The sequence below is a fragment of the Chiloscyllium plagiosum genome, chromosome 23 (assembly GCF_004010195.1).
Source record: "Chiloscyllium plagiosum isolate BGI_BamShark_2017 chromosome 23, ASM401019v2, whole genome shotgun sequence".
In the NCBI taxonomy this organism is placed as follows: domain Eukaryota; kingdom Metazoa; phylum Chordata; class Chondrichthyes; order Orectolobiformes; family Hemiscylliidae; genus Chiloscyllium; species Chiloscyllium plagiosum.
In genome coordinates, this window is record NC_057732.1 from 21,698,210 (window position 1) to 21,712,066 (window position 13,857).

Consider the following 13,857-nt stretch of genomic DNA (forward strand, 5'->3'; position numbering starts at 1 on the left):
TGCTATGTGCCAAACAACCACACTGACACTGAAAATTTAGAAGTGTATCATCTTATTTGTTTGGATATTAATTATTTATAATTATAACATATACTTCTATACTTTTTCTGCCTTTTTTAAGTCTCAATATCAATTTTATCTCCCTCACTTTTGCACTATGTATCTGATTTGAAATTGAGTTCAATTTTCTAACTGACACTTTTCGATTCTGATTGTGTGGGTCATTGCAAGAATTCATCTTGACTGGCTACTTCCCTGTTGTTTTAGTTTCCTGATTTCCTTTCGAAGATATTACACTTCCTGGATGCCCAGCGGGCAGAAATTTCAAGCGCCATAGCCCCAGAAAGCCTGTAGGCAAATGCAAGCATAATGAATGGCTTGTGCCATTGGTGCAATGCTCAGAGCGATGTCCCATATCAGATAATATTATAATTTTGGGAATTATTGTAAATGGGTTTGTGATTGTCAACACTGAGCGCAAACATTGATGTGCCTGCAAAGATAATGACTGCAGGAAGTAAGTTTTGACAGTTTCGGGAATGTGTGCCACATGCAGGAATTGTGATAGCTAGCGATTTTACTTTGTGTTATTACTGTGTATTAGCATTATTGCTTTACAGCACTGGACAGCAAAATTGAATGTCAACATTATTTGATGCTTCTAATCACCAAGGTGAAATACATTCATTGATACATTTAGTTTTAAAGATATAGCAGTGTATGAATCATATCACTGAGCTTGATTTGCCATGATTCTGCATCGACTACTGCCATTGTAGTGACAAGTCGTGGAATTGGCTTTAAAAATGTTATTGTTCTCGTTCAGTGATAGAGTGTTGTTCTGGAAACACAATTTATGTTGCCATTCATCTTCAAAAATTGAATAATGACCTTGCTGCACCAGAAAATATTTCCTTCATTCTATTTTCTTCAAATTATTTTCCAGATCTTTGAACGCATTCTTTTCATATGGGCGATAAGGCATCCTGCCAGTGGATATGTTCAAGGGATAAATGACCTTGTCACACCTTTCTTTGTAGTCTTCGTTTTTGAATATATTGGTAAGTTTCACAAACTGGTTGTACCACCTTATTTTTGTTTTTAAAGGTCTTGGGTTAACATAGCAATAGAGTAGCCAATGTATATCTGATCTTTGAGATTGTAAGGAATAAAATATTTGTCTATAATAATTTCAGAAGATTGTCTTTATTAAATAATGTAGCCTCATTTATTTCTATATTGGAAAAGCATCCTTTTCAGTATTTTTAAGGGTAAGTTAACATTGCGCTAAAAGCTCCCTCTGCCCTCTTTATTGAGCTCTCATTGTTTTGCATTATTAGAATTAACAGAAAAGGACAATGTGCCCTTGAGTACCTTGAAAGAGCATTTCTCATTTACTGATTTACAGGATGATGCTTCTTCTCCCTTGTTTCCTTTCATTTTTGACATCGTGGGAGGCCTTAAATTGCTTTGCAACTAATGATAGCTTCTGGCTAATCATCTATTCAGTAGGGATGGGTCTGACTCTGGAGGACCTCTACATTTCTCACTTCAACTTTCATTTATGTGTGGAAATGTTCTTAATGAGTCTGTATTAATTGATTCTATCATGTTATATTTTATTTGTTGAAATATAATTAAAAATACCAGACCAGCTAAATGTCATGTAATTTTAAAAAAAACTTAAAGTAAAACTGTGTTTTAATGTAAAGTTGTGGAATGTAATGCTTACCACTTCTAAAGATTAATTCGTGCCTGTAGTGATTTGTGTACCCGAAAAGTAACTGATTTTAGCTTCAATAATTTAGTCATTTCCAATGCCAGCAAAACTGTTCCTGAACCTTTTCCTGCACATTGAGTTGCGCAGCCTGAGGTCTAAACTATTTGGAATTAAAGCACAGAAAGAGACCACTGAGCCCATAATAATTTGGAAATATGAGATTGTATGAAACTAATTTTTATTTGGTTGTTATATCATTACATTTTGCATGTGCTGAATACAATGTATGAGAACGTGGGCTGATCAAACTTATGTTGGTGTGCTGTTCATTAAAAGCAAGCTAAATCTGGGTTTTAATGATAGAAATAAATTGGAGTAGTCCATTCTTTTGATAATCAAAAATTAGGTTGAAATTGTTGAGAAAAACTGAGCAAAAAATTTTTAATGGATGCTTTAATATATGTCCCCCTGCATTGTTGCACTGCAACCCAAACATCACTTCAGCAACATCAGATTGCTTTTCTCATAACAGTATTTTAAATTGACAGACAGCTACAGCAATATGGCAGTTTTATTTTGAGAAAGATAGTGTTTTAATGTTAAATGTACAGTACTCTTGAATCAGGAATGGTCCAACTCAGTAAGTAACCAGATTAACCATTGGAATTACATTGTCACACAGTAGGATAAAGACTTTGAAGTTAAAAATCTCACAACATCAGGTTGTCAACCACCTGATGAAGGAGCAGCGCATCGAATACTAGTGCTTCCAAATAAACCTGGTGTTGGTTGATTTTTAAATTTTGTACACCCCAGTCCAACATCAGCTCTTCCAAATAAAGACTTTGAAGAAAGACTTGCATTTATACTGTATGCAATTCCTTCCAGAAATAACCTAATTTATTACATATTTGCAGAATTGTTTTGAAGTGTAAGAACTGTTAAGTAAACAAAGCATTTCATGCATGTTTAGCTTATTTTAAAATGTTGAGCTATTCTCAAGGAATTTTATCTGATGTCTGTACTAGCATCCAAACCACCTGTCGTATAGTAATTCCTCTCCTTGCTTATAAGGTGGTCTGTCTTGAGTTTCTGGTTTCCTTCAGTAAAATTGTTGACTTGTTTGCCATTTTAAAATTTTATATTGCTATTTGAGATTAGTGGGTGGCATGGTGGCACAGTGGTTAGCACTGCTGCCTCACAGCGCCAGAGACCCGGGTTCAATTCCCGACTCAGGCGACTGACTGTGTGGAGTTTGCACATTCTCCCCGTGTCTGCGTGGGTTTCCTCTGGGTACTCCGGTTTCCTCCCACAGTCCAAAGATGTGCACATCAGGTGAATTGGCCATGCTAAATTGCCCCTAGTGTTAGGAAAAGGGGTAAATGTAGGGGAATGGGTGGGTTATGCTTCGGCGGGTCGGTGTGGACTTGTTGGGCTGAAGGGCCTGTTTCCACACTGTAAGTTTCCACACTGTAAGTAAGTAATCTAATTAGCGAATAAGGTCCACGATAAAAGCTTTACACGTGATTCACGAACATGCAGGTGAATATTGCTTGTTGGAAATTCGAAGTGCTTACTGTTTTAAAAGTTGCTCACTTTTTAAGGTGCTTGTTCATCAATAGCAAATTGAGAAATGCTGTGAAAGATTAGTATTTTGTGTAGCATGGCGTGATGCTGGACAGATAATGAAGGAATGGCACATAAGATTCGGTGATCATAATATTAGTAACTGTGAACTGTAATATTCAAAGAATGATCACAACTTTCTGGGCTACGGAAAAGGGAATAGAAATTGAACAGAAATGGTTAAATTAAATAATACTTGCAAGGTCAAATATGGAAACATTATGGAAAAGTGAAATCTTGGAACAAAGAAATAGAAACTTGAAAAAAAATCACTGTTTAATTGGATGAATGAGATTTTTCAAATTTCTGTTTTTTGGAAGAAATTAGATTAGATTACATTACAGTGTGGAAACAGGCCCTTTGGCCGGCCCTTTGGCCCAACAAGTCCACACCGACCNNNGGTGGGAATTGAACCCGGATCTCAGGCGCTGTGAGGCAGCAGTGCTAGCCACCGTGCCGCCCACATCCTTCAATTCCTTCAATTCCCCATGTCACCTGACCTTTTCATGGTCTTCCAGCTCTAAATCTGCTGCCAAATGCTCCTATCTAATTCTGACCTTTAGTTCACACTCCTTCATCCCCCAACATTAGTTGAATACCTTGAGTCAAATTCCTCCTCTGTAGTGGAGATCTTTTGAAATGATGTAGTCTTCAAAGTTCTGTGCACTTCTTCAAAACAAATATTCAAACCTGTCTTTGCAGGTTCATTTTTCATTCTAGTTCATTATCTCTAGTCTGTGTTAATAGGCAGCATGGTGGTTAGCACTGCTGCCTCACGGTGCCAAAGACTCAGGTTTGATTGCAGCCTCTGGAAACTATCTGTGTGGAGTTTGTATGTTCTCCCCATATCTGCATAGGTTTCCTTCAGGTGCTCAGGTTTCCTCCCATAGTCCAAGAGTATGCAGATTTAGGTGGATTGACCAGGAGAAATGCACGGTTTCAGAGATAGGCTGAGTCAAAATGGAATGCTGTTGAGAGGGTTGGTGTGGACTCGATGCGCTGAATGGCCTGCTTCCACACTGTAGGAATGTGTGATATGTGAAGTAGGTTGGGCCCTTTTCTCTCTTAAAGGAATTCAGACTTGGACAAATCTCTACAAATTTGACTTAAATGAATTTGCATTTCAGGTTTTGGTATCCTTCAGATGACAGTGGATTGATTGCTCCCTATTGCATTGTAGTTGTTGGGAAAGTGAGTTGTGATTTGTTCATTTTCCTCTGACTGGTGGTCACGGCATTTCACTTGGTCTAATATATTAGCCGTCCCATTCTTGTGTCAAGAATCATGTTTCAGCACATAAGTTGAGCCCTCTTTTTGGCAAAAAATAGAGTACACTTAATTAAGAGTTGACCTTCATTATTCACTTCAGCGGTGCAGGTTTTAGTCACATAAGTCCCTGTATAGATCAAGCAACTGATGTGAGCTGCATTGCTAAAAAGGTGCATTGATATTTAAGATCAATGATGTTTATCTGGATAAGGTAATCAGAGGGTTAGATAGTGGTTAGCGAGAGTGTTTTTCCTTGGATGGTGAAGGCTAACATGAGGGGACATAGCTTTAAATTGAGGGATTTAGGACAGAAGTCAGGGGTAGTTTCTTTACTCAGAGGGTAGTAGGGGTGTAGAATGGCCTGACTGCAACAGTAGTAGATGGGGCGACGTTAAGGGCATTTAATAGGCATTGGACATGCCTATGGATAATAATGGAACAATGTAGGTTAGATGGGCATCAGATGAATTTCACAGGTCGGCGCAACATCGAGGGCCAAAAGGCCTCTACTGCACTGGAACATTCTATCTTCTATGTTCATGATGTGCCTGCACAGTGCAGATCTCACATATCACAGCTGATAAACCCATATGATTCCTTCTGCAAAAAGAACGAAGTATAGATCAGGTTTCAAACTAAAAGTATATTATTTGCTTACCTGTCAATGAATTGTGCTGCTAGAGGTAATTTGTTGATGGTGAAAAATTGCAAAAATGGTACAAGTAGTCCACCCTGAAGAAAATGCCAAAGACCAAGTGCAGCATCAATACAGTAACCAAACTTGAGGAACACATCAGAATGTGTTCAAAATCATCAGTGTGTCATATTGGCACCAGAAATACAGTACATGTATATATACGCACTTAAGTGGCTGAACTAAAATTCTGAATCCCACAAAGGTTTCCGAGCATTAGTGTCAGTACTTTATGAAGTATAAGGCCAAGATTGCTCTGAGATTGCCAAAAGACTCCAACAATTTCCAACAATTCCTCATTAAAAAAGCTTGGTAATCCATAGTGTCATAAGCGCAACGTTACGTTTTGAAAATGTTTTACCACAGAGTTGGTCAAGCTCCAAGTTGTGAATTAGGTGAGATTTTCTGAATTTGGAGTACAGGAAATTAATTGGAATGGAAACACTGAATAAGTATCGCCAAATAAGCAAAAGAAAATAAATCAGATGCATATTCAGAAAAACATGCTTGCTCTTTTGCTCATAGGCACAAAATCTTCATTGAGATTTTTTCACTGCTTCAACATAGAATAGAATTATAGAATCACTACAGTGTGGAGGCAAGCCTTTTGGTCCATAGAGTCCACATCGACTCTCTGAAGAGTATCCCACCCAGACTCTCTCGCCTACCCTATCCCTGTAATCCTGCACTTCCCATGGCTAATCCATCTGGTCTACACATCCTTGGGTACTATAAACAATTTAGCATGGCCCGTCTGCCTAACCTACACATATTTGGCCTGTGGGAGAAAACCGGACCACCCTCAGGAAACCTATGCAGAACTGGGAGAATATGCTAACTCCGAACAGATGTGAAATTGAGGGTGAATTTGACCCCAGCTCCCAGGTGATCTGAGGAAGCAATGCTAACTACTGAGTTAGCGTGCATGAGAAAATTGATCATCAACATTGTTAAAATAAAACAAGCTCCTGCAGATGTTGGTAATCTGAAATAAAAACAAAATGTATAATTTAGCTGGTTCGGCAGCATCCGAAGAGAGAAACAGAGTTAATATTTAGACTTAGTGTTCCTCCTGAGTACATTTTGGATGCTTTGACTTTGTCTGTACTGAAGTATGCAGACACTATAAATTCTCTGAAGTAAGGTGTTGAGTTTCAAACATGGTCACTGCACATTTGGCAAGGGTACAGAGAAAGCCAGGAAAAATGGCTGATGTGAAAAAACATATCTTTGAACAAAGATTGCAGAAACTCAGTGTTTGCATCATTGTTAAAGTAGCATATTGGAAATTTGTGATGGTGAAAGATGTGGGAAATACTTAGAAGCTTCTCAAGTTGAAGGGCGCATTGGTCAATGTCTAGACTATTCCATAATGCCAACCGAGTTGGATTAGAAGAAAAAAAAGGTTAATTAAAATTATATTTAAAATTAGTCTGAGAAAATATTTGTTTAAATTAAGTCATAATGTTTGGAACACTTTACAAGTAAAGTGGTAGAGGAAAAGAAGCGATAACTGCATAGATGCGAGACAGCATTTTAGAGGCATCTTGACTGCTGTTGCACTTGATCTCAGTTTCTAGGGTGTAGTTAGTTGCAAGTATTTAGTCTCCATCTGCCTTTACACATAGTCTGAAAGACAAGCTTCATTAGGAGCAGATATATCAAGAATTTATTTACTGGAGGGGGAATGTACCCAGATTTTGAAATGCTTTCTTGAATTGCTGCAGATGTCAAATCCTGTTTTAATTTGAGCTCAGCACAGAACTGGAGGGCATGAGAGTACTAACCACTAAGTCTGGTGAAGTTTATGTCATTCCATTATTCCATTACAGAAGTAGTTGTATCGCTCTATAGGCTGTGACAAGTTTCTTTGAGAAATTAATTTATCAGCAAATGAACTTGCATTTATAATGTGCTGTACCACATTGTCAGGACACAATCAAGCATGTCAAAATGATTTGAACCATATTTGAAGTTCAGAGTTATGTTGACTAAATGAGAGTCTTAATTCATTGTTCTGTCACAGTCAATCCACAGCACAAAGTTGCTTTTGATTTGACATAATTTGCCAATCTCGTTCATACAGGTCATATGTTGACTGCTGTGCAATTTCTTCTTTTGGAGCTGTATAAATGTTTGATATTTGTTCTTTTAAAATTGAATCTATTCTATATGAAGTTTACTCAATGTGTATGGCCAGATGGTTATACTTGTAGTTTGCTCTCCTGACCTTACATTTGTAAACTATTTGCAAATGGAAAATACGGGTATGTGTGGTGAAGTGGGCATTGCATAGTGTGTTAATTTGAATCCTTTCTTTACTGAGACCAGTTAAAGTGTCTGCTTTAAGCACTCACAACCAAGCAGATCTATCATTTTATTGCTAATGTGACAATGCTTTCACTTTGAGGTTATTTATCTTGTTTTTTTTAAGAGAGGTTGTAAGGTGAGAGATGTTGAGCTGGCTAATTAATACCACTTGAGAAAACAGTTTGGGAGGCCTTGGTATTTTTTCAACAGCCTTAATTGGTGTGGCCAGGTGTAAAATTAGGATTTCTGGATTTTGTTTTCTCAGTAGTATCAGAAGCTGTTAGGGTCTGAGCAGAGTTGGAAACTTTGGTATATCTCTTGATGTTTTCCCCTCCTGGTTAGAGGAGCTGCATGTGAGAATCTGCAATTCTTCCTATTGCCAAAGGGTGTGCTCATGGGATGTTACTATATTGGAATGATTAGCTTGTAATAGTTACAGTAGCTACTATGTTAAGTTTTCCAATAGATTATTTAAAATAAATTCATCTTTGGTTGTATTTTTAACTGCAATGTTTAAGTAAATTGTGTTTTGCTAAACATTAAGTGGTTTGACTAGTCGTATTGCATCTGGAGCAGGCACTTCACATTTGCATTTAAAAATAAGGAAATGTTAGGGTCCAGAATACCTTAAAATATTTTGAGGGAGTCTGTTCTGGTCCATAAAACAAACTTTTTATTTCAGAGTTTGTAAATGAACAGAATATATTGGAAATATTGAATTAATACTCTGAGAATCAACTGGTACCCAATGATTTGCACAAATTCACATCTGTTACAAACAAATCAGAGGTCGATTGTTTTTCAAAGCTTCCGACAAGATGCTCTTTCATCTGGTTTGAATGTTAAAGTGGAAATTTGGAATTTTATCACAGAGTCAGAGCAAAGTCTGGGGCATTCACTTTTTGCCTCCTGTTTCTGGATCTTTATCATCTGGCATTCAGAAGTAGCTTGGCTTGCAAGTCCAACTGAATGCTATAGAAAAGCTCCAGAAAGCAATCAGTAAAGGGGGAATCAGGTACAGATGTGATTTTAAAAACATAAATTCTCCAGAAGCAAATTGACTTTAAATGCATTGTGGAATAAAAGTTAACAGTTCAGTTTTATGGTCTGCTTTTTTTCCCCTGCTGGGAGAGACATCAAATTTCCTTCCAAGTGCCCATTTTACTGTTTTGTACCAGATGAAAGAGCATCTTGTCGGAAGCTTTGAAAAACAATCGACCTCTGATTTGTTTGTAACAAGAGATTATTACTGTCTGATTACCTTGCTTGATGCTCTTGTCCCATTTAGACTTCCCTGACTACCAGCAGCTAATATTGCGAATGTTCTTTGCTGTAAATTGTAAGGCAGTTCATTGCTATTTAAAAATAAACAAATTTTACTAACACGTGAATGTGTTTTCCTCCCCCTCTGTAGGAGATTGACAAGTATTTCATAGTTTATAGGTGTTTTAACTACTTTTGTATTTTGAGGCTGCTTTATAATGTTGTTCTCCTTGTTCATCGCTATACTTTTGTGAGGAAAGAACATGTATTTGGTGATAGTTCTGTACTTAAAATTTTTAATAAATGTCCTGAGGTGCTTAGGGGTGGGAAAACAGAAGAGTAACAACTAACCAAGAGAATTAGGAAACATTATGGTGAGTCTTTTAAAGACAAAGGGCAGAAATACATGTATGACAGACTTATGAGAGACCAGTGCTGCAAAAGCTAAAGGCAGGAGAAAATGATGCAACAAAGATCACAGACTAAGTCAGGATTGGAGAATGTTGTACTTGGTAAACAAAAATGGGAGTTTTGTGTGTGGAATCTCTAGGACATTGTGCAAATTAGGATCTTAGCTCAAGAGACTAAGATCAATCTCAAGAGCAAATGATATCTGGGAATTTGAGTTTAGATTGAATTAAAACCTAAGTAAATCTTTGGATGGGAAGACCAGCCAGTGTCAAGTTAGGACACAGAGCTAAAAGAAATCAATTTTGTGGGCAGCTATCATGAGAGTTTGAAGCTCAGCTTGGAATTAAACTGGGCAATAGATTGACTATCATCTGGTTTGGTTTGAGTGGGCAGCTTGGAAGAGAGTGAATCAGATAAATGTACAAGGTTTTGGGTGGGAGGGAATAAGTGGGCACTGTCTAACCATGTGTCTTGCATTGCACAGTGAGATAGTATTGAGAGACTATTAATTGATAATTGTGCTGCGATTTTCTTTTGAACCCAAAGAACTGAAGATAGTTGGTCAGTCAGTATCTGTGGGAAATTGCTGTAATAGGTGATTGCTGCCCTTCCCTCTTTCTTTTGGTTTACTCTAAATTTAGGTGCATGCAGTTTTGTATAATTAGCTATTTTAACAGTAATGGAGACCATATGGTCTGTTGCTTTACCAATAGTGGTTCTCCATGGAAATGCTTTCCTTTCACAAGTCATTTACATGAAAAATGTTTTGACCACCTTTGAGTCAGACTTTGGAGTACATGGAGTCACACAACTCTTCATTCTCTTTTCAAAACTCTGTAATTATTTGAAGTGCACATCCTTTATGGTGATGGTAGTTATGGCGTTTTGTGTTTAACTGAATAAGTGAGGTCTGACACACAGCAATATTTGAACACTAATATTGAAGTGCAATATGCTGTAGGAAGAAGTCTGGACCCCACCGAATTGTTGTTTGGTTGCACCCAACAATACAAAATGTATGTGTGGCATCTCTGCCTGTGGAGTTGTCCTGAACTTCATGTTGCGGATTCCTCTTCTCCTTCTGACCTGCCCAGATGGGACAGTACCAGTCAATGTATTACTTAGGTTTTCAGTGAATCTGTGTTTGGAGAATTCCTTCTTCACCTTTGTTATGTCAAAAAATCTATGGCAATGATTTAACCTAATCATTGTCTAACTGTCATTTGAAAGATTACATGATGTCATTGAACCACTGTGCTCACTCAACCCATGTCAAACTAAAGTACTGGCTTTCTATGCTTTGTCTTTATTGTCAGGAGTCAGCATTCCCATGCTTTGGAATTAAGTTGTCTTGGATTCAAGACACTTTGTTTTCTCTCTTCTCTGGGAACAGTTCATCTCCTTGACCCCACAGCAAATCGATTGTTCTTTCATTTTACTGGACTGTTTCTGAAGTTTTTTTCTAAAAACCATTTTGCCCCTTTTTCATTCTTTGGATTGATTAAATATATGGTAAATGAAGGCCTGAGCCGCAATTGTTTATCTTGTCACCTGTAAATTATATTTGCCATAACATAATGGCAACAGTTATAAAAACAGGACAAGAGTAACAATGAAATTAATGAAAAATGTGTAACCGGTCATTGTATTTAATTGTTTGGTAATTAACAAGATCAGCCAAAGAAGCAAATCCCAGAATTCTTCCAAAATTCAGTTGTTATCAGTACATTAGGAAAAATAATTGTACTGTTTGTTTTCATAAGTGTATTCAAACCATTTGTATTCCTTTTAGATTTTTCTTCCTCTTTCTTACTGAAATGAATGTGGAGGGGCCGGTGTTGGACTGATTTGAACAAGGTCAACAATCACATGAAACCAGGTTATAGTCAAGCAAGTCAATTTGAAAACACTAGTTTTTGGAGTCACTGCTTCTTCTACAGTCCTAGCGAGACGGGAAGACCTTAGATACAGAATTTATAACAAAAAGTTCAAACGGTCATACAACTATAGACCGGTGAGCCTGACATCAGTGGTGGGCAAGTTGTTGGAGGGAATCCTGAGGGACTGGATTTACATGCATTTGGAAAGGCACAGACTGATTAGGTATAGTCAACATGGCTTTGTTCATGGGAAATCATGTCTCATGGACTTGATTGAGTTTTTTAAAAAAGTAACAAAGAGGATTGATGAGGGCAGAATAGTGGACGTTGTCTGTGTGGAATTCAGAAAGGTGTTCGACAAGGTTCCCCACGGGAGACTGGTTAGCAAGGTTAGAAACCGTGGAATACAGGGAGAACTAGCTATTTGGACCCAGAACTGGCTCGAAGGTAGAAGACAGAGGGTGGTGCTGGAGGGTTGCTTTTCAGACTGGAGGCCTGTGACCAGTGGAGTGCCCCGAGGATTAACGCTGGGTCCACTACTTTTTCATCATTTATATAAATGATTTGGATGTGAACGCAGGAGGTACAGTTAGTAAGTTTACAGATGACACCAAAATTGGAGGTGTAGTGGACAGCGAAGAAGGTTACAGAGTACATCGGGATTTTGATCAGATGGGCCAATGGGCTGAAGAGTGGCAGATGGAGTTTAATTTAGATAAATGCGAGGTGCTGCATTTCGAAAAAGCAAATTAGAGCAGGACTTATACATTTAATGGGAAGATTCTGGGGAGTATTGCTGAACAAAAAGAGTGCAGGTTCATAGTTTCTTGAAACTAAAGTCACAGGTAGATAGGATAGTGAAGGTGGTGTTTGGTCGGCTTTCCTTTTATTGGTTAGAGCATTCAGACACACAGAAAATCCACGAGTTACAAACTCCAAAAACTGAAACAAGACATATAATAAATAATATTATTGAACATATGAGTTGGGAGGTCATGTTGCGACTGTCCAGGATATTGGTTAGGCCACTTCTGGAATATTGTGTGCAATTCTGGTCTCCTTCCTAACATAAGGAGGTTGTGAAACTTGAAAGAGTTCAGAAAAGATCTACAAGGATGTTGCCAGGGTTGGAGGATTTTAGCTATTTAGGGAGAGGCTGAATAGGCTGGGGCTGTTTTCTTTCACTCACTATCATACTCACTCTCTCTCTCACACACACACACACACACACACACACACACACACAGTCTCTCAGTCATGCACACTATTTCTCTCCCCTTCTCACTTGCACATACACATGCATTCTCCCACTTTCACATGCACGCACACACAAATCTGTGGGGTGAATTTGTATTTGCAGAATATATTGTATTTTGTTCAAAAAAGTGCATAATTTGTAGACAGTCAGTTAATGTGGCATTTTATAAACGTCTACTTTGGAAATAAAACCAGTTTTGACTCCAGATGAAGACACAGACTCCAAACAAGACCTCATGCCTAGAATACATTGTCTGACTGGCGATGTCAACTCCTTTATATTGATAACACCTTAAGTTATTTCGGGGCAGCCACTTGAAAGAAGTTCTGGGATTTGCATATTAATCAATCGAAACCTGCACCTCCATTGTAACTGATGAAATATTTAAGAACCACCTTACATGTGTTCAATTCATTTGCATGAGTTGTATGAACCTTTGATCTTTTCCTTATAAATTCTGTGTCTAAGGTCTTTCTCTCTCACTATCACCTGATGAAGAAGCAGTGCTCTGAAAGCTAGTGTTTTCAAATAAACCTGTTGGACTACAACCTGGTGTCATGTGATTTTTGACCTTACCCTAATGAATGCAATCCTCCTGTTCACATCTCTTGATATTGAAAAGAATTTAGAAATTATAGCATGACTAATTCAAATGATACATAGTATCCATTTTTTCAACTGTTGAAAACTAATTTACATTAATATTTCAAAGAGTTTACTGAATAATGCGTTGGTAATTGAATCCAGCATTTTTAGAAAATAGAGCATAGAACAGTACAGTCCTTCAGCCCTCAATCTTGTGCTGACCTTTTATCCTAATCTAAGATCAGACTATCCTAATCGCCTTCATTGCACAGGTACACAACCCTTTATCTGAAACTTTCGGAGCCAGCAGGTTTTCAGAATTCTGAATTTATTCGATTTCAGAATAAGTGACAGTTTAATGGTGAAATTTTAAAAAAAAACTTACTGGACAGCAGACGTGCCTGTGAGTGCAATGAGCCCTGAGACAGAATTGACACCTGCAGTGCTAGGTCTCACCCCACCATGTCGTATCTGAGCGATTTGGGTCGAGTGGGTGTGGAGTTGGTTAACTGTTTGCATGCCAAACAACTTTGTTTGTGAGAAAAATGATTCATGAAGAAACTTCAGATTTCTGAGCTTTTCGTATTTTGGGTAAAGGATTGTCTAACTGTACTATCTTCCATGCGCCTATCCATGAGTCGCTTAACTGTCCCTAATGTATCTGACTCTATTACCACTGCTGGCAGTGCATTCCACACACTAACCACTGTCTGTGTAAAGAACCGACATCTGACATTTCCCATAAACCTTCCTCCAATCACCTTAAAATTATGACCCCTCACGATAGCCATTTCCGCCCTGGGAAAATGTCTCTGGCTATCCACTTGAATGTATTCCTCTC

At 38.0% G+C, this 13,857-nt stretch overlaps 1 protein-coding gene across 7 annotated transcripts in view; it reads left to right on the forward strand.

The window, feature by feature from the left end:
* The window catches only part of tbc1d22a (TBC1 domain family, member 22a), a 402,297-nt gene that overhangs the window by 154,220 nt on the left and 234,220 nt on the right, over window positions 1-13,857 (forward strand). For all 7 annotated transcript variants that reach the window (XM_043713707.1, XM_043713705.1, XM_043713710.1 and 4 more), the window contains one exon: window positions 947-1,061. In XM_043713707.1, the coding sequence (XP_043569642.1) occupies window positions 947-1,061 (115 nt within the window). The remainder of the gene's footprint in view (window positions 1-946; window positions 1,062-13,857) is intronic.